Source organism: Bos javanicus, chromosome 7 (genome assembly GCF_032452875.1).
Source record: "Bos javanicus breed banteng chromosome 7, ARS-OSU_banteng_1.0, whole genome shotgun sequence".
Classification (NCBI taxonomy): domain Eukaryota; kingdom Metazoa; phylum Chordata; class Mammalia; order Artiodactyla; family Bovidae; genus Bos; species Bos javanicus.
The window spans coordinates 64,514,466-64,536,422 of record NC_083874.1 but is presented as its reverse complement, the minus strand read 5'-3'; the positions used below and the strand labels follow the sequence as shown (position 1 = coordinate 64,536,422).

The 21,957-nt window shown below is 41.6% G+C and overlaps 1 protein-coding gene across 4 annotated transcripts in view; it reads right to left on the bottom strand.

Annotated features, from left to right (window-relative positions):
* The window catches only part of GRIA1 (glutamate ionotropic receptor AMPA type subunit 1), a 347,536-nt gene that overhangs the window by 131,592 nt on the left and 193,987 nt on the right, over positions 1-21,957 (bottom strand). For all 4 annotated transcript variants that reach the window (XM_061424115.1, XM_061424116.1, XM_061424114.1 and 1 more), the window contains exons 4-5: positions 19,755-19,939; positions 13,699-13,752 (exon numbers count right to left, since the gene is read on the bottom strand). In XM_061424115.1, the coding sequence (XP_061280099.1) occupies positions 13,699-13,752; positions 19,755-19,939 (239 nt within the window). The remainder of the gene's footprint in view (positions 1-13,698; positions 13,753-19,754; positions 19,940-21,957) is intronic.

The following is a 21,957-nucleotide window of genomic DNA, read 5'->3' as shown; positions in this document are numbered from 1 at the left end:
ATACGTATTAGACCTGAGCTATGTAGCAGGCACTATGCTGAGAGCTTTATTTGTATGATCTCATATAATCCTTGGAATAATCCTATGAAGCAGGTACTTTTATCATTTCCACATTGCAGATTAGAAAACTGAAGCTTAAACGAATGCAGTAGCTTCTGCCCAATATAACATAGCTAGTGAGGGGCAGAGACCAAAGTCATAGCAAGTGACAAGACTCTGCGCTTACTTTCTGACCACTGTACATTAAGCCTCCTCATCACTAGTTAGTCTGATTCATTTATCTCCTGTCCTGCCATGAATGAAGCCCTTGGACTGGCTTGCATCTCTATACTGTTATTAGAAAGGAATCAGCAGTTTTCTAGGAGACCTGGGTGTTAGTCTTCAACTCTTTTTTAAAACTGGATTATAGTTGCTTTACAATGTTGTGTCAGTTTCTACTGTACAGCAGAGTGAATCGGTCATACATATACATGTACCCCCTCTTTTGGGGTTTCCTTCCCATTTAGGTCACCACAGAGCACCGAGTAGAATTGCCTGTACTATGCGGTAGGTTCTCATTAGTTACCTGTTTTATACCTAGTGGTGTAGATATGCCAATCCCAATCTCCCAGTCCATTCCTTCCCCCAGCCCCCACCCAGTATCCACACCTTTGTTCTCTACATGTGTCTTTATTTCTGCTTTTCAAGTAAGATCATCTATCCCATTTTTCCAGCTTCCACGTATCAGATCAGATCAGATCAGATCAGTCACTCAGTCGTGTCCGACTCTTTGCAACCCCAGGAATCACAGCACGCCAGGCCTCCCTGTCTAGTACCAACTCCCGGAGTTCACCCAGACTCACGTCCATCAGTGATGCCATCCAGCCATCTCATCCTCTGTCATCCCCTTCTGCTCCTGCCCCCAATCCCTCCCAGCATCAGAGTCTTTTCCAATGAGTCAACTCTTCGCATGAGGTGGCCAAAGTACTGGAGTTTCAGCTTTAGCATCATTCCTTCCAAAGAACACCCAGGGCTGATCTCCTTTAGAATGGACTGGTTGGATCTCCTTGCAGTCCAAGGGATTCTCAAGAGTCTTCTCCAATACACAGTTCAAAAGCATCAATTCTTCGGCACTCAGCCTTCTTCACAGTTCAACTCTCACATCCATACATGACCACAGGAAAAACCATAGCCTTGACTAGACGGACCTTTGTTGGCAAAGTAATGTCTCTGCTTTTGAATATGCTATCTAGGTTGGTCATAACTTTCCTTCCAAGGAGTAAGCGTCTTTTAATTTCATGGCTGCAGTCACCATCTGCAGTGATTTTGGAGCCCAGAAAAATAAAGTCTGACACTGTTTCCACTGTTTCCCCATCTATTTCCCATGAAGTGATGGGACCGGATGCCATGATCTTCGTTTTCTGAATGTTGAGCTTTAAGCCAACTTTTTCACTCTCCTCTTTCACTTTCATCAAGAGGCTGTTTAGTTCCTCTTCACTTTCTGCCATAAGGGTGGTGTCATCTGCATATCTGAGGTTATTGATAATTTCTCCCGGCAATCTAGATTCCAGCTTTTGTTTCTTCCAGCCCAGCGTTTCTCATGATGTACTCTGCATATAAGTTAAATAATAAACAGGGTGACAATATACAGCCTTGACGAACCCCTTTTCCTATTTGGAACCAGTCTGTTGTTCCATGTCCAGTTCTCACTGTTGCTTCCTGACCTGCATACAAATTTCTCAAGAGGCAGATCAGGTGGTCTGGTATTCCCATCTCTTTCAGAATTTCCCACAGTTGATTGTGATCCACAAGTCAAAGGCTTTGGCATAGTCAATAAAGCAGAAATAGATGTTTTTCTGGAACTCTCTTGCTTTTTCCATGATCCAGCAGATGTTGGCAATTTGATCTCTGGTTCCCCTGCCTTTTCTAAAACCAGCTTGAACATCTGGAAGTTCACGGTTCACATATTGCTGAAGCCTGGCTTGGAGAATTTTGAGCATTACTTTACTAGCGTGTGAGATGAGTGCAATCGTGCAGTAGTTTGAGAATTCTTTGGCATTGCCTTTCTTTGGGATTGGAATGAAAACTGACCTTTTCTAGTCCTGTGGCCACTGCTGAGTTTTCCAAATTTGCTGGCATATTGAGTGCAGCACTTTCACAGCATCATCTTTCAGGATTTGGAATAGCTCAACTGGAATTCCATGACCTCCACTAGCTTTGTTCGTAGTGATGCTTTCTAAGGCCCACTTGACTTCACATTCCAGCTTCCACATATACACATTAATATATGATACTTGTTTTTTTCTGACTTACTTCACTCTGTATGACAGTCTCTAGGTTCATCCATGTCTCTGAAAATTTTAATGTGTGCTGGTTCTTGGGATGTGAACCTCAAAGTTCTTTATTTCTCTCTCTCAGAGTCTCTACCAGTATCCACATCACAGTTCCTGGAGCGGGCTGATGGCTTAATTCACACCAAAGAGTGAAGCAATAAACAATAATTTCTTCACTCATCCTTCTCATGGTTTTCTTGTAAGTTTCCATCCTTCATCTCTCACCCTCTAAACTTACATCTTGTGGACCAAAGAGTTTTGTTATTGACTCTTTTGGGGTAATGTTGATCCAGGCACTAGATTGTTGATCTGCACAGTGAGGCCCTTGGCTAGATCAGTGAGTGATCCTTCCAACTGTTGTCCCAGGCTGTAGGCATTTTAGAGTCTCCCATGTTGAATTAGGGGGAAGGGAGAAGAATGGGGTTCTAGATTCCTGCCCTCCCTCTACCATCAAAGCAGCTTTGCTTTTTTATCTGTTTCACATACCGGGGTTCTCCCCAAGATTCCATTTGAAAATAGAGCTTTAAACTAAAAAGTTTGGAAACTTCTGAGCCAGTTGATTTTTCTCTTAAGGGCTTTTCAGCTTTGATCTACAATTCTGTGATCACACAGGTGTGTGCACATGAATATGGAGATACGTGAGTTCATGGAATATTCCTGAGATGAGGACTTTGTTCTGTCCTCAAATAACCACGTCTCTGCATACAGTGTTCAGATTTTCCTATTTTAGCCATTTTAACTGACTGGAACTTGAATGTGTTCTCGCCCTATATAATCCCTCATAGTACAGGCTTATCTGGTTCCCGCCAAGTCAATAAGACATTGCAGCTATGCTTAAAACAGCTAAAACGTCATTTGAATTGAAAAAAAGAAAAAAGCCTCTAGTGTTAACTCTTATCCAAGTACATTTCAAAGAAGAGGGGCTGGCACCTATATGCTTCGATACCTTCAAACGCACAATCAGACATATCCCCCAAACACAAGTCCGCTGTTGACAAGTTATTTTAAAAGGTGGTTGGGATCTCACAGTCTGGGGGTTTAGGATAAAATGGTGGCACTTTGTGGCAGAAAGTCAGGGGGCCCCTAGACTAGGCTGTCAAAGCATGATTAAAGAAGTATAGTATCTGGCCTGGTATTGGTTGGTCTTCCAGAATCTCCCTTAATGTTAACTTTGTTCTGTCTGCAGTCAGGGGTGCCACTTGGTCATGGCCACCTCAGAGCAAGAGCCAAAGACCAGTTGAAAATTCAGCTTAAGGATTATGCCCTTGTGCCTACCTGTTGCTGTTCAGTCTCTAAGTCGTGTCTGACTCTTTGCAACCCCATGGACTGCAGCATGCCAAGTTCCTCTGTCCTCCACTATTTTCTAGAGTTTGTTCAAATTTATTCCCATCAGGTCGGTGATGCTATCTGACCATCTCATCCTCTGCCACCCACTTCTCTTCTTGCCCTCAATCTTTCCCAGCATCAGGGTCTTTTCCAGTAAGTTGGCTCTTCACATTGGGTGACCAAAGTATTGGAGCTTCAACTTCAGCAACAGTCCTTCCAGTGAATATTCAGGGTTGATTTCCTTTAGGATTGACTGGTTTCATCTCATTGTAGTCCAAGGGACTTTCAAGAGTCTTCTCCAACACTACAGTTCAAAAGCATCAATTCTTCAGTGCTCAGCCTTTTTGTAGTCCAGCTCTCATGTCTGTACCTGCCTACTGGATAAACCATAGCTTGACTATATGGAACTTTGTTGGCAAAGTGATGGCTCTGCAAAAAATATGCCATCTAGGCCCATGAAGGGGCTTATGCCTGGAGTTCCTGACAGACTTGAAACCAACAACGTCTCCCTTTCATATGACCAAAACCTTTCTGTCTAAGAAGGATCAGCCTACTTTTTAACTAAAACACCAGCTTAAGCATTCTCAGGGGCTCCCAAAGAGTAGGCACCCTCTGAATGCTTGGTGAAAAACGAATGAAAATTCCAACATAGCATTAAATTTGAAACTTAGCAGGATGGGGAAAGGAATATTCTAGTTCATTCATTCATTCATTCATCTGTATCTAATATTGCCAAGCACATATGGGACAAAGGGATACAGCAGAGAATAAGATACACTTGATCCTTGTTTTCGTTTAAAGTTTAGTGAGAAAGACTAGTATTACCCATGTAATTATGGAGCAAAATAAGTAGGACAAAACCTGGCCCTGGAACTCAGGGAAGGCTTCCCAGTGGAAACACAGAAGCTGAAGAATAGGAGGCTTTGGTTGGGTGAAGAGTGCAAGGAAGAACCCTCTAATCAGAAAATACACAGGCTTGGAGATTCCAAGTCAGTGACTGAGGGTGGTGAATCAGAGGAATTGAATGTACACATCAGCTTAGCATCAGGAGAGACAGACCCCTTAAGTGCCAATGGTGGCTCAGAGGTTAAAGCATCTGCCTGGAATGCGAGAGACCTGGGTTTGATCCCTGGGTCGGGAAGATCCCCTGGAGAAGGAAATGGCAACCCACTCCAGTACTCTGCCTGGAGAATCCCATGGAGAGAGGAGCCAGGTATGCTACAGTCCACGGGGTCCCAAAGGGTTGGACAAGACTGAGCGACTTCACTTTCAGTTTTCATTTTCACTTAGGGTAATGTACAGCTCGGAAGGTTTGGTCCTTGCTTCCCTACTTGTCCCTCTTTTTAAAAATTTGTACTTATTTTGTGATTTTTCTCTGGCATTCTTTACAAACTTTACTTATATGTTCTAGCTGGAAGACAAAGCCAAGTTGTTTCCAGGACAAACGTGAAGCCACATGCTTCTTAGTGCTTCTTAGTGCTGCTGGTATGAGCCTGGTGCAGTGGAAGATGTGCTCAGTTCATGTTTGATGTTCCTTTGGTGGGCTGTCAGAACCATGTCCTATGAGAAGGCACTGGGGGATGCGAAGATGAGGGGCATCCAGGCCAGAGGAGCAAATGCCAGGAGCAAGCAGGGTAGGTGGTTCCAAATACACGATTCCCTATCAGTGGGTGTTATTCGAGCAGGAACCAGATGGATGTGCTTCTGTTAAGGACATTGTAGAGGAGAGTCTGGCCTTTTATGGGGGAGAGTCTGGCCTTTTATGGGAAGTGGCTTAGCTGCCCTCTGAGTCATTTGCATATTCATAGCCGTACTTATAGTCTACCATTGATCTCTGCTTCTTTTAGCAAGACACAAGGATTTGCCTTTAAGTTCATGTGATAAATGGATACCAGCATTGTTTATTTCCTGAGAAGTCATTTCACTCACTCATTCATTCATTCGGTGACTTTTTAAAGAACACTGTTACGTGAAGCTCATTTTGCCTGGTGAACTGGAAATTCATCAGTGAGAAAGGCAAATTCCTTCCTCCAGGATCTTACAGACAAACAGGGAGGAAGGTATTATATTATTGTATTTCTATTATTATTTTACCATAATTATTATATTATTATAATAATATAATGTAATTATATAATATATATTTATTTTTTATAATTATAATATTATATTATCGATAATTATTATTATCATTACCACTGTTATTATAGTGGTGGGTGAGATTTAGTCTAGAAGGGGGTTGAGGGACCTCAAAGATGGTACCCTGTTCCCAGATATTGTGTTTTCTTCCCCCCATCAATGATAATGATGATGGTAATTACAATGATTATGATGGTGGTAATTGTTAACATTTATTGAGTGTTTTTGGGGGCCCAACTATAACTATGAGGACTTATACAGTTGTTATTTCACTTAATTCACATGATAGCCCATGTGGAGGTAGATGATACTACATTCCTTTTTTTTCTTTTGCAGATGAGGCAGTGGAAGCTCAGAGAGGGTAGGTTATTTTACTAATACCACACAGCTAATCAATATAAAGCCAGAATTCAAACCCAGGTCTGTCTGACCCAGAGCCACTCTCCCCAACTACTGTACCACCTTCCTAACCAAAGAAACAACACAGAAACCAAACACGAACATGCACTGAGATGACGTGGGCAGAAGAAAGCAGACACGCTTGGCCTTATAGAGGGCGTAGATAGATTTCTCTGCACAGGGCAGCAAGGAGATGAAAGAGCACCTTCTTCTTAGGACTCTTACAGCAGAGGGACAGCAGCGTGGAGCTGAATCTTGGATGAGCTGCCACATGGACCAGAACTACTTCTAACTCTAACATTTCACAGGAGGTCATCTGCAACCACGTGGTGGAAATGTCTGACACCCTGGTCCCCAGATACCCCAATAAGACATGGGATGACCTGTCCTCAGTTTGTGTTTCCCTCAGCTTTTGTGCACTAGAAATTGCAGTCAGTATCCATGGGAGGTTGGTTGAGGAACCTCTGAAGACACCAAAATCTGCAGATTCTCAAATCCCTTAAATAAAATGTTGTAATATTTGCATATAACCTGTGCATTTATGTGCATTCTCCTGAATACTTTAAGTCATCTCTAGGTTACTTATAATACCTGATAAAATGTAAATGCTATGTCACTAGCTGGAAATACCATATAAATGCTAGGTAGATAGTTGCCAATATATAGCACATGCAAGTTTTGCATTTTGGGAACTTTTGGATTTTTTTTTCAAATATTTTTGACCTGTGGTGGGTTGAATCCATGGATATAGAACCCATTGATGTGAAAGACCAACTGTATAATTATAATAAAATTCCATCAGTGTCCAGTGGAAAATGAAATGGGGATTTGAGAGCTTGAGTCTGAATTCCGGGTCTATTGCTGCAATTGTAGCAAGATTTAAATTCAAGCCCTCTAGTCAAGAGCCCGTCCTCCCACTGCACCTGACCCCCCTCCTCATGCTCAGCAGTCATATGGCACAGTGTAAGAACATGAATTTGGGAGTTCTGTAGTCCTGGAGGGGAAGCCTGGCTCCATGACTTTATCAATTTAGTAACTGGAAAACTTTATAAATTTAGTGACCAGAAAGCTTACTTTCTGAACCTTGGTTTCTTCATTTGATAAATGGGGTTTTTATCAACCTCAAGGACTATTATGAAGATTTAATAGTTAATCACTTACAGTGTTTGGACTGTAGCAATCACTCAGTGAATAGCTGTTGTTATCGTTGTAGTTATTTATTAGGGGTGTAAGGCGGTCTAGTTCAGTGGCTCCAGGGGTTTGGCATAAGTTTAGCCTGGTCATCCTATTCTTAGGATCACATCACTTGGCTTTTGTCAGGTTCCTGAGAGCCAAACTCCACTGACCAGTAGTGACTGCCTTCCTTCTCTGCAGCTCAGTCATGTAACATCTTGGAGCCTCAGTTCTCTCTTCTGTAAAATGGGGGTGATAGAGTCTACCTTGCTTATTTCATAAGGGTACTGTGGGATGTGATGTATGCCAAAATGTCACATCAGCTATAGCATAGTGTAAAAATGAGAGGAATTGCTGTTATTATTATTGTTATGAATGCCCTGAAAGGTGAAAGTGAAGTCGCTCAGTTGTGTCCAACTCTTTGCGACCTTATGGACTGTAGCCTACCAGGCTCCTCTGTCCATGGAATTTTCCAGGCAAGAGTACTGGAGTGGGTTGCCATTTCCTGCTCCAGGGGATTTTCCTGACCCAGGGATCACACCTGGGTCTCCCACATTGCTGGCAGACACTTTACCATCTGAGCCACCTGGGAAGCTCATGAATGTCCTGCTGCTGCTGCTGCTGCTAAGTTACTTCAGTAATGTCCGACTTTGTGCTACCACAGAAACGGCAGCCCACCAGGCTCCCTGGTCTCTGGGATTCTCCAGGCAACAACACTGGAGTGGGTTGCCATTGCCTTCTCCAGTGCATGAAAGTGAAAAGTGAAAGTGAAGTCACTTAGTCGTGTCCGACTCTTAGCGACTCCATGGACTGCAGCCTACCAGGCTCCTCTGTCCATGGGATTTGCCAGGCAAGAGTACTGGAGTGGGTTATGAATGCCCTAGGCAGCACCAAATGCTGCACATTGAAAGACAACCAATACCTTCAGTATTTCAGTGCTTCTCAAACTGGGATCTGGTGGACCCTTTATAAATTCTCAGGGGTGTGCTAGTTCTCTGCAAAAACATTTTTTTTTTTTTTTACAACTTCTATTTATCTTTATTTCATTTGTATGTCTATTTCACATTATATTTACTAATCAAAGTATTACACATATATAATTTCAAACAGATAACCAAAATATATTGAGTTTGCTTAAAATATTTTTACTGATGGAAGAAATGACCAGAATCCTTTCAGTCCTGTTTCACTACATTATTGTATCATAATCAGTCTCTCATATGTGTAAATGGAGTTTATTTAACTTTTATTATTATTTTTTTGTTTTTTTTCTTTAAAGTTTTTTTTTTTTATTGTGTTAAAAGTCACATAATATAAAACATACTATTTTAACCATATTTAACTGTGCAGTTTAGTGGCACTAAGTACATTCACATTGCTGTGCAACTGTCCATCATCCATCTCCCGAATCTTTTACCTTCCTAAACTGAAACTGTCCCCATTAAACACCAGCTCCCCATTCCTCCTCCCCATCCTATTCCCTCATCTCTGACATCTACCAATGTACTTTCTGATTCTACAAATTTGTCTGTTCTAGGTACCTCATATAAGCAGAATCAAACAATATTTGAAAAAATCTGTACCTACTGTATATTGGATTGCACTTTTTCTCTTTTTTATTTTTTAAAATTTTATTTATTTTAATTGGAGGTTAATTACTTTACAATATTGTATTGGTTTTGCCATACATCAACATGCATCTGCCATGGGTGTACACGTGCTCCCCATCCTGAACCCCCCTCCCACCTCCCTCCCCATACCATCCCTCTGGGTCATCCCAGTGCACCAGCCCCGAGCATCCTGTATCATGCATTGAACCTGGACTGGTGATTCGTTTCACATATGATATTATACATGTTTCAATGCCATTCTCCCAAATCAACCCACCCTCTCCCTCTCCCACAGAGTCCAAAAGACTGTTCTATACATCTGTGTCTCTTTTGCTGTCTTCTCTGCAAGAATTTTTAAATGTTGTGCTTATTTATTTCAATGAAACTCAAATCATCAATATTAATTATCTGATCATTTGTCTCATGTTGTGAGTACTCTTGTTTGCAGTCCCAGTGGACTGAAAAATTTAATCATTAGCTCAGTGTTTCCCCAACTGTCTGTGCAGATGCATTCTAAGGGTCCACATATCTTTCTTTTGAGAAACACTAGCTTGTTCTAAGATTTGCTGCTGATGCATTATAGAGATAAGAACTAGCTATAACTGGAGAGCCCCGGCTGGTAACTGTCTGCTTTGATCACAGTCTCAGAGTAGTGAGTGAAAGCTGAGTCAGGGCTGGGTTTGGAGGAGGACTGACAGCCAGACAGGAGAGCTTGGTCCTCCAGGGGATTCCAGGACCCAGGAGCTTCTTTAAGTAGTAACGGTACAGTTCACCAATTTCTGTGGCAACCCACTCCAGTATTCTTGCCTGGGAAATCCCATGGACAAAGGAGCCTGGCGGGCTACAGTCCATAGTGTTGCAAAGAGTTGGACATGACTGAGCGACTGAGCATGCACTCAAGTTCACTTTATGGCCATCCCAATACTATGGAAATATAAATATACATCTATCCTATCATATATAAAATAAGAATGCATGTATCAGCATATATATGCATGGGCATATACATGCACATAAGGAGATCCAATCAGTCCATTCTAAAGGAGATCAGCCCTGGGATTTCTTTGGAAGGAATGATGCTAAAGCTGAAACTCCAGTACTTTGGCCACCTCATGTGAAGAGTTGACTCATTGGAAAAGACTCTGATGCTGGGAGGGATTGGGGGCAAGAGGAGGAGGGGACGACAGAGGATGAGATGGCTGGATGGCATCACTGACTCGATTGACGTGAATCTGGGTGAACTCCGGGAGTTGGTGATGGACAGGGAGGCCTGGTGTGCTGTGATTCATGGGGTCACAAAGAGTCGGACACGACTGAGCAACTGATCTGATCTGATCTGATACATATAGATACAACATGTGAGTGTGTTCAGATGGGCACATTGACTATATGAAGCAAGGATTCCCCACTATGTAGAGCAATTTAACTTTTTCTAGGCATGGTGGCATTCAGCAACATACTGGCCTTCCCCAGTGACTCTATGAGCATATAGAATAGGAACTATTATTCTCAGTGAGGGAACTGAGTGCTGGCGAATTGCCCAAAATCACAAAGAAGCTAGCCGAGGATGGTGTCTGGACAAAAAGCAGGGTTTTTATTTCTTTGTTTTTTTAATGACTCCCTGTTATAAAGCTCTCCTCCCTGACCCAGGGTTCTCCTTCCGTCTTCTCTTCCAGTAGCCCTCCAAACCCAGAAAAGCATCCCTCCAAAGTGACCTGTTACAGGGACGCTGTTGGCTTCTTTGAAGCTCACACAGTCTGACAGGGACGGAAACAACCTTGAAATAAAAAGTAGCTCCCTCCTTTGTTAAACCTTTCAAAAGCTCCCTTAGTTTCTAACTCTATAATTACACCCTAATCACAAGCATGCTGAAGGAGGGGGTCAGTTCCATGCAGCAGTGGGCTAATTATGTGGCAGAATTTCTAAAAATTATCATCTTATAAATTGCATGATTCCTCTGAAGGGGGAAGAAAAACACACACCACATACTCCACTATGTTTCAAACTGAATTAATTAGTAATCTGAAGCCCAATTATCAACTAATCTATTGGAACATGCAAGTCTTTTGTATTTGGATGGTATATGCAATTTGCATCCTATTAGCTGGCAGTTGTAAGAATTTGAGAGCTCATTAGGTCAGGGGAGAGAAAAAAGAATGCAGATCAGAAGGCTGCAGACACCCAAAGGGCTGACTTGGTGATGCTGTGACTAAGGGGTCACTTGGCAACAGATGGAGGCTGGCAATGTAATTACCTGAGGTCTTTGGGTGGCTTTGAGGTCACTGATGTGTAATTTCTATCTTATCCTGGAGAGATGATTATGCATGCCCCCACCCTTGTTCTGTGTATTCTCAAGCAGCAGGGTGCCCACATGATCTATGCTGAGAGATGTCCTGATATAGTAGAAAAGGCATAGACCTGCTAACCCTGGTGCCAGGCCTGGCTCTATCACTGACTGGTGTGAGCCTGGCCAAGTCACACCCTGTTGCTGGTTTGACCATAAGCAAAGTTTCCCTGTAAGCAAATGAAACTTAGAGCTGACTTCCACAGTCCCTTCTAGGACTAAGGATCTGAGTGAGATTCAAGGGATGTCAAGAGTTTTTTTTTCATCACAAAGTCAACAATTTAATCCTTGCAAATGGCTTTTGAGGATGCAACTCTTGGTTCCCCCAAAAGTGTCTGGACAGTTATCATCCATTTAAAAGGCAAGTATCTCTGAGAAAAGTAACATATTTATTTATTAATAACCAGACCTTAATTAACTTATCTTAATAAGTCCTCATTTCTAGTCCTGACCATGAAATACCAAGACAGCCAAGGCTAGGAAGTTTCCAAGGGGAAAGACAAGATGGTTCAGGTAGGAATATGTCTGAGGCTGGAGATCAGTCAGAAAGAGAGACAGAGCTTAAGAATCAGGCAAGATATTTTGGTCCCACTTTTCAGTCCTACCGCTTTGACCTTTACTACACCTAGATCCTGTGCCTTTGTTCTGTTAGTGATCCTTATTCTAAAGATAAGTAGGAAAATATCAACCTCTTATTCAATTAATATTGAATAATGTAGCTAAAACTGGGTGATATAATTTGTTATGGGCAAAAAGCTAAAAAATCACATCTTAAAGGAAACACAGAAAATCATAAAGAAGGCGAGGATAATAAGCAAACTTTGTAGAAAAAGCTATCATTAAGGAAATCTGACATGCTCAAACTACCACATGGCAAAATTTGTTATTTATTAAAAATTTGCTGGGAGATGCAACCACTTTACAAAATAGTTTTGGCATTCCTCAAAATATCAAACATAGAGTTACCATGTATCCCAGTGATTTCACTCCTAGGTTTGTGCTCAAGAGAAAAACTTGTATACAAATGTTTGTAGAAGCAGAATTCATAATAGTCAAAAAGTGAAAACAACTCAAGTGTCCATCAACTGGTGTGTGGATACACAAAATGGGATGCATCCGCGTAATGATATGTTACTTGGCAATAAAAAGGAATGAAGAACTGATACGTGGTACCAACATGGATGAATGTTGAAAACATTATGTTAAGTGAAAGAAGCCAGTCAGAAAGGACCAGATATTCTGTGATTCCAATATCTAGAATAGGCAAGTCTATAGAGATAGAAAGTAGATTACTGGAGGAATTTGGGGGAAAATGGGGAGCAACTGCTAATGTGTATGGGGTTTCTTTTGGGGGATGATGGAGATGTTTAAAAATGAGATTGTGGTGATGTTTCATAATTCTGTGAATATACATAAGAGAATTGACTTGTGTGCTTTAAATGGATGAGCTTTACATCATGTGAATTACATCTTAATAACGCTCTTTAAAAATAAGACAAATGCACAGGTATACCTGTGGTGGATTCATTTCGATATTTGGCAAAACTAATACAATATTGTAAAGTTTAAAAATAAAATAAAATTTAAAAAAATAAACTAAAAAAATAAATAAAAAAATAAAAATAAGACAAATGCAAAGTAAAATTAAATTTGACTTTGGGGGAAAAAAAAACAAAACACTGAAAGTCTCAAACCTCATAATTTAGAAAGATAGATGAGAAAACATGACCCAGGACTTGCCAAAATAGACTTGCCAAAATGATGGCCACAATGAAAACTCATAATGATACATGTCACTAGGAATAATTTAATGTGTACCAAAAATTATCTTATGAGTCAAGTCTTCCTACCCTGAAAAATAATTGCACCCAATAAAAATAACTGTAGTACATAAAAATGAAAGTAAAAATTTTCTTTAAAAGACAGCTTATCTATGCCACATAAAAAAGAGAATAAAAACTAAATTGTCATAATATTGTTCATGCTATAAAACTGTTTCTGGTTAAAGACTTGTCAGTGCTAGTGTTCTTATCATTTAAACATTTGTATTTATAAACAGTAAACTATCATTGATGTCAAAACAGAGAATCAAAACCGGTGAGGTTAAAGCATCTTGTGTCCATTAAAAGATGTGGTGATTTTGTTGTTATTGCCAAGTGGCAGAGTTGATTAAAGGTGGAATTGTGATGACTAATAAAGGCCTGCCCACCAGTGTGATCTCTTACAAGGAAGCTTAGAGAATCACCTTAAGTGTTATGGGTTTTGCAGAGGCACAGCTGAAGCTCGAAATTTGCCAGTCCCACTCATGCAGTTCCTACCAGCCAGGGACCACAGTAGCAAGCCAGGCCCCAAACATGGCCCCACCAGTTGAGGGCTTGCAGTGTTCTCTACTCACCAGATTTGCAAGGATATAGTGGTAGCCAATGCCATTCTTCTCCAGCTTTACAATCTATAAAACACAATCCGGGGGATACATGCATTAATCATACTGACAATTAAAGCTACACCTGCAATAATAATAGCAATGAACATTGAGTACTGACTGCCCTGTCCTATCCTAAGTATTCAAGCTACAATATCACAACCACCCAATGATGGTGGCATTGCTGATACCCTCGATTTTACAGATAGGGATGGAGGCTTAGAGAAGTTAAATAAGCTCCCTGAGGTTACCCGGATATAAAGTACAGATACAAGATTTGAAATCATTTTTCCCTGATTCCAGGGATGGATTAGTGTTATTACAACCCCAAGGTCCTGGCTAAAATGCTCACTTCTTTTTTTCTTCCATAAAGCCTTCTCCATTCATGGAGATTCTTTCTATACACAGTGAGAATCTTCTGTTGTATTGGATATAACAATATCTGCTGCTTGAGTGGACAGAGAAGTGGACGCATGGTCAAATGGGTAGTTGGATGATTGCACCCCAGTTCTTGAACTTCACATCCTTGCATGGATCACATTTAGATACAGTTCCTTCTTTGTGCCTTCTTCCCTAAACCAGTTGGGTATTCAGACATTTCTGAGCAACTTCCAGTTTGAGTACAAGCCGGAAGCTGGGAGGGAATGTCAGGATCATCTGATCCCCCAATCACTGTACAGATGGGAAGTCATGCCCCAGAGTTGGGGCGTGATATATCAGATCCCACAGCAGTATGTTAACAGTGTCAAGACATTGCATTGTGTGTTGTGCATGCTCAGTCGTGTCCAACTCTTTGCGACCCCATGGACTATAGCCCACCAGGCTCCTCTGTCCATGGATTTCCTAGGCAAGAGTACTGGAGCAGGTTGCCATCCCCACTTCTGAAGGGGATCTTTCCAATCCAAGAATTGAACCTGCATCTCCTGCCTTGGCAGGCGGATTCTTTACCATTGCGCCACCTGGAAATCTCTAGTGTTAGGACAGGGACCTGGCTATTGTGAGCCTTTCCATATAATGCCTGAAATAAGAGCCAGGGTCTCCAAACACCCCTCCATCTTATGTGCACAGGCTGTCTCTAATCATTCTAGGCAGGAAAATATCTGTAGAAAGAACTACCCAGAGATTTGCTTGGGCATCCAGACGCACTACCCATCTGGGAGCAGCTAAGACTGTGGACCTTGATTTAGCCCCAGCTCAGCCAGCAAGGTAACTTGATCTGTTTCTTTTTAATCATCAAAATGAGGTTGGTACAGCCTGCTCAGTGCCCCCCCCCCCACCCCGCCTCACCAGCCCCACACTGTAACAAGGAGGCATAAAACATAGGAGAAGCATTTGGGCTTCTTTTCTAACTGAATAAATTTTCAAGGTTATTAACAGCCACATTCAGATATCTACTTAATTGGATGTATGTGCATAGCAGCTCACATTTTTTTATGGAAAGAATAATTAAATGCAAGTGCATACAATGAATGCTCTGAAATAGTGGCTAGCATGTGAAATTCCAGACCATGGAGCTCAAAGACTATTGGGATGATAGTTTTATTAATAATTCTTCATTGCTTTTTCATTTTCTTGTCAAATGGCTTGCTGCGCTTTCAACAATGAGATACCATTATCAGAAACCTATTCAGCTTCAAATTAACACAAAACAGCAAACAAAAGACAGATTGAAACCCACTGCCTTAGGGCAATGGATAAGAATAGTCTCTGGAGGATGAAATTACAGGTTGAAACATAAGAAACAATAAGGAATGATTTTTGACCAATAAAGATTAGTAATTTCATATAGTTGGACCTAAACACCAACCTTCCCACCCATCTACTCACCTACCCACCTCATGACCTCCTTTCCCTTTTACAAATATTAAGTGCTTACTATCTACCAAGCACTGTGCTGAGAATATAGTGGAAAGTGAAAAAGCATGGTGCTTGCTCTGCTGGAGGCCACAGTTTACTGGGAGAAGAGCAATACTAAAGAGATAAAGAGATAAAAGTTTCCTCACTGAGGAAGTTGACACAAAGGTAATGTACACTTGCAGTCCACTGCCTCACTGACCCCATCTCTTCAAAGCTCATTTTCACTGGATTGCCTTAATTCACAGATTTTGTGTCTGGCATGCCTTTTCCCGTTCTCTTTGATTATTCGTAACCTTTATGGCTAAGCTCTAATCCCAACTGCTCTGTAAAGCCTCTATGATTAATTAATTCACTCAACAAATATGTATTGAACGTGGACCATATGTCAAGCCCCACACTATGCGCTAGGGACAAGCTATGAACAAGTGAGGCAAGGTCCCCAGGCCCTCATTGAGCTGAGCTGACAATTTAGCAGGGAGCCAGATGGTAAATATATAAACAGATAAATGCACAAGATTTCAACAGATGAAAAGCACTTTGAAGACAATAAGAGTGAATGGATGGGCTGGTCCTAGTCTCCCTCATCCATCTTTGACTCCTTCTGAACTTAATGACTGTATTACATAATTAAATACCATACACTGATAAAGTATTATAATCTAATGAATTTCCTGCCAGTCCAAGAGATGCAGGTTTGATCCCTGGGTTAGAAAGATTCCTTGGAGTAGGAAATGGCAACCTGCTCCAGTGTTCTTGCCTGGAAAATTCCATGGGTAGAAGGTCCTGGCGGGCTACAGTACCTGGGGCCCCAGAAAGTCAGACACGACTGACCAACTGAACACATACACACAAACACGCGCACGCGCACACACACACACACACGCACACACACACGCACACGCGCACACACACACACACACACACTATAGTTTGATAACTCTGTTCCTTGCTCACAGACCTTCACTGGCTCTCCACTGTTTATAAAATAACCCCCAGACTCTTTAGAATGGTTTCCAAAGATCATTGTCTTCCAGTAAACAACTGACATCCTCCACTTGGCCTCTTAAGCCCTCTGTGAACCTTGGCTCCCACAAGCCCTCTGGGCCTCCCTACCTGCTCTTACCTCCAGCTTAAAGGCTCTTTTCCAGTCAAAGGCTACCTGTAGATATTTAGACCCATCTCACATTTAGGATCTTAGAGCATTCATTGATTCCTTATTCTTCCTATTCATTCAAAAAATATTTATTGAATACCTGCTAGGTGCCAAGCACTGTTCAAGGCACTGTGGATACAGCAGGGAAGAAAACAGAACAAGAATCCTAACACAGCTGATATTCCAGGTGGAGCACTAGAGACTGAGACAGGCAGTTAATTCCCTATGTGGAGTTTGGAATCATTGTCTTCCTCCTTAGATTAGGCAGAACATTTGTGTTAGACTGAAAAGATCCCAGTTCTTGAGTGTGAGATAGTCTAGGATGATGCCAAGATGTCAGACTGCAAATCAGAAGATGGAAATCCTTTGTCACTAACTAGTCTGAACCCAAGACAAATGATTCAACAAATATGACCATTAGTCATCTCATCTGTAAAGTGTAAATGCAAGTGATAAACCACATAACTTATAATATCCTTTCAGCATTTTGTCTTTACTTTTCAGAATAGAAGAGTCCAACAATTAAAAAAGATAATATACTACAATATAAAATATTCAAAAAACAAGTTACTTTCTTCCAAAACACGTTTTTCCTTTGACAGAGGGGATGGCTATAGTCAGCAGATGCTGACAATTGAGTTTTTAAGAGGTCTGGTAGCTAGACCAAGATGGATTTGACTTCCTACTTTCATTCCATGCTACTTGTGAAATCTCAGGCAAGTGTAATCCCTCGTTTCTCCATTTATAAAATAAGGGCGCTAATGGAAGCAGTTTTATAGAGAGAATGTGAGGATGAAGTGGAATTATACATGGAAAGGGCTTGGCATGGTGTTTGGTATAAAGTAAGTACTCAGAAAATAGTACCAACAGCTTTATCTTTACTGTAGGAGTCTTCAGTCTGCTAAGAATACCTGTTTATCATCCAACACTTTCCCTACCTTTCATCTAATCTTGTTATCAGCTTCGTAGAACAGGGGTCTTCATTCCTATTTTACAGATGAGTACACTTACACCAAAAAAGAAATGACTCAAGAAGCCAGTATCATACCCACAACAACTTGAATGAATCTCCAGGGAATTATGCCAAGTGAAAAAAGCTAAACCCAAAATGTTACATACTATGTAATTCCATTTATATCACACTCATTTAAAATAAGAAAATCACAGAAATGGACCACAGATTAGTGAGTGCCTAGGGAAAGGGAAAAGGAGAGAGAGAGAGGGAAGCAGGATGACCGCAGAAGATCTTTGTGGTGATGGAAATGTCCTGTACCTGAAATGTATCAATGTCAATTTCCTGGTTGTGGTATTGCACTATAGTTGCTACAGTTTTGTGAGATGTTATCACTGGGATAACCCGACATGTGGTGCATGGGATCTCTCTGCATTATATCTTGTACATGCATATGAGCTTATATCTCAAAATTTAAAAAGTTGAACTAAAAAAAAAACACAAAGCAAAACCAGTATCAGTTGGCATTATGAATAGCAAAAACATGTAAATCTTTATATTTATGACTTTCAGTGGGGCAGGCTCTATTTTAAGTGCTGTGCTTGTATACATAGATTCTTCTGACCCTCACAAGAGCTCTCTAAAGGTAGCCATTTTTATTATTATTATGCCCATATTAGAGGTCAGGAACCTGAGATGTAGAAATTAAAAACCTGGCCCAGGGTCTCAGAACTAATGAACATTAGAGCTGGGGATGTGCATCTGGCTCCAGGGTCTCTGCATTTAACTATTATTAATACTCTATTCTGCTTTGCTGCTGCTGCTGCTAAGTCGCTTCAGTCGTGTCTGACTCTATGCAACCCCATAGACGGCAGCCTACCAGGTTCCCCCGTCGCTGGGATTCTCCAGGCAAGAACACTGGAGTGGGTTGCCGTTTCCTTCTTCAATGCATGAAAGTGAAAAGTGAAAGTGAAGTCGCTCAGTCGTGTCTGACTCTCAGCGACCCCATGGACTGCAGCCCACCAGGCTCCTCCATCCATAGGATTTTCCAGGCAAGAGTACTTGGTTGGGGTGCCATTGCCTTCTCCGCTATTCTGCTTTACCTAACTAGAATTCCAGTCCTCTGACTCTGGCTCAAAAAACTCCCATCTTAATGGGAACAATTTTTGCTGCTTTTTCTCTCTGAGAGGGAGGCACAGATTCACACTTTGTAAAGTAGAACACAGAGTTAATGCCTCAAAGAACCCCCAGCTTTCAGAATCTCTCCTGTTCAATTGCTGAGGCCTCTGAACAAGTGCTGAGCTGACTCTGAGATTCCCTGCGGGTGCCCCAGGGGTCTTGAGGACTATTAACAAGCGCTGTCTTATTGTCAATTACCTAAAACTGCCATCTTTAATTGTAGAGTACTGTTCAAAAACAATTGCAGCATCTCCTTCCTTGCTAGCTCATCTGAATACACAGATGTAATTTAAAAAAGACAAGTGATCTATCCAGTGCCACATGCTTTACCTCTGAGAATAGGAGGAACCATGACTTAGAGACATCTGGCTGAAGACTGTTGAGGTTATGGTGTAATTTCTTAGAATGGACAGTCAATCAATTCATCTTTCAGACATGTGTGTGTGTTTTAGGAAAGAGTAAAGGGAGATGCTCAGAGCCTCCCTGGACTCAAAATGGGTCAGTGGGCCAAATGGATGAGAAACCAAATGCTGGATCTGTGGGTGACAGAATGCAGAGCCAAACCCAGGAATCAGGTCTAAGGATGTGATAAACTTCACAAACTCTAAAGTGCAATGCATTTTTCTTTTTAACAAGAAAAGGAAGCACTTGAGGTAAGTTTTTGGTTAACTGATCTGAGAACTATGGGAAGCCCTAGGTGATGGCTCCTACTCCGTACTATCTCATAACATTTCAGAGTTAAATTGTATCAGTTACAGGATTTGAGAAACAGCCTGTGGTTTCACCTAGTCAAGAACTCTCCTTGTAACTCAGAGGGCCAGAGGTCAGTCTGGTCCCCTGGAACCATCCCCACAGCCACCCTGAGGGCACCTTCGCTGCGCTCACTACCTGGCCCAGGATAGCATTGAGGCGTTCCGATTCACAGTCCACCACCACCAGCCGCTCCTTTTTCTTCTCCAGGTCCTGGAAGAGCATCCGGTAACCCTCCTCCGTGGTTGTCAAAATGTTCACGGCTGTCACCTGCCAGTTCTTCTCAGCAGCTGTGTCCAGGACTTTCTGCAAGACGGACAGACCTGGAGGTGGGGTGAGTAGGACAGAGGTGGCAGTCAGAATCCACAGCAGTTTCCCCCACCTTCCCCACTCCTCCACTAAACTCAGCTCCAGCTTGCTCCAAGGCCAGTTTGAGCTGGGGTAGGCAGGCTCTGTGTTTGTTTTGTGTTTCTGTTTGCAGAACATAGGAGGCAGTAGAGTTAGTGATTAAAAGTGTAATCTGAAGCTCCAGTTCTAATGCTACAATATACTTGGTTAAATGATCTTGAATGGATTAATTCACTTTGCAAAACTTTAGTGTCTTCAGTGGTAAAATGGTGATGTTAACGCCCACTTCACAGTGTCATCATGAGGATTGAATGAGAGTGTCTCAAACATGGCAGGGGTTTTATAAATATTGATTACTATTCAGCCTTTAGTAACTGCTTATTAAGTGTGTTGATCTGATATCTAAACAGCACCTGATAGCTGTCAACCACAGTTACTAATATATAGTATATCTCAAATCCTAGCACTTTGCCTCTCATACAGTAGGTATTCGATCACCGTGTACTGAATTAAGCTACTCTCTTCTGATTTACAGCTAAATGATAGAGGAATCCGTGACTTAATACTGCTTTGTTTCATCTTTGGGACATAGGTAGGATATTAGTTTCCTACTGCAGCTGTGACAAATTATTGCAAATTTAGTGGCTTCAAATAAAAACATTTATCATGTTAAACTGCCAGAGGTCAGATGTTTGAAATGAATCTCACTGGGCTAAGTTCAAGTTATTGTCAGGGTTGTGTTATTTTCTGGAGGTTCTAGGAGGGGAAATTTTCATTGCTTTTTCTGCTTCTAGAGGATACCTGCTTTCCTTGGTTTATAGCCTCTTCCATCTTCAGTGACTAGTTGAGTCTCTCATGTTATACTCTGATACTGACCCTTCTGCCTCTCCCATGCTTAAGGACCCTTGTGATTTCACTGAGCTCACCAAATAATCCAGGATAATCTGTCTGTTTTAAGGTCAATTGATTAACAACGTGAATTCCGTCTGTAACCTTTATGCCTTTTTCATTTAACATAACATATTCAGGGGTTCCAGGAATTAGAGCATGGGTGTCTTTGTTGGGGAAGAAAGGGGAGGTCATAAATCTGCCTGCAACAAATCATTATATTACCTGTGCACTGTTAATCTATCTTGTGCACATATATCATTTCTGTCGCCATATAACATTGCTCATCTCTCTGATAGTGACCAATATGGTGCCTAGCATAAAGAATCATCTGTAGATTGATTCTGTTGTTTCTTTTTTGCTTGCTTTATTTATTTTATTTAAGTACAAGGTTGGTGTTCTTAAGCCTCACATTTACTGAAAGCTTATTATGTGTCTGCCATTGCTCCATTAGCTTTCCTGTCTTCAATTCACTTAATTCTGTAAGATAGGTACCATTGTTATCCATGTTTCACAAATGTGGAAATGGAGGTTCAGAGAGACTTGGTCATTGGCTCAAGGTCACACAGCTAGCAAATGGCAGAACTCTGAGCTCAGAGTTGTGAGGCAGGTGGAGCCCCTTTAAGAGTATGGGCGCTTTTTGCTGATAAACTCCAGAGATGATCCTCTAATGAAAGAGATTTTTCTGGCTTTGCTGCTTCTAGGCCTCAAGCCTCATTATGCTGCAAAAGTGAAGTCGCTCAGTCCTGTTGGACTCTTTGCAACCCAATGGACTGTAGCCTACCAGGCTCCTCCCTCCATGGAATTTTCCAGGCAAGAGTACTGGAGTAGGTTGCCATTTCCTTCTCCAGGGGATCTTCCTGACCCAGGGATCGAACCTAGGTCTCCCACATTGCAGGCAGATGCTTCACCATCTGAGCCACCAGGGAAGCCCTATTTATGCTGCAAAGTTGTCCTGAAATAGCCATTCTGCAGTTCATCCTTATAATGCCTGCTTGTCTGAGAAGGAAAATCATCAAAATAAGGAAAGAGAAGGGAAAAATCAAAGCAAATAGAATGCTTCTGGCCACACCTGCCAGCTAATTCTCCTTGAACAATGCCTGCC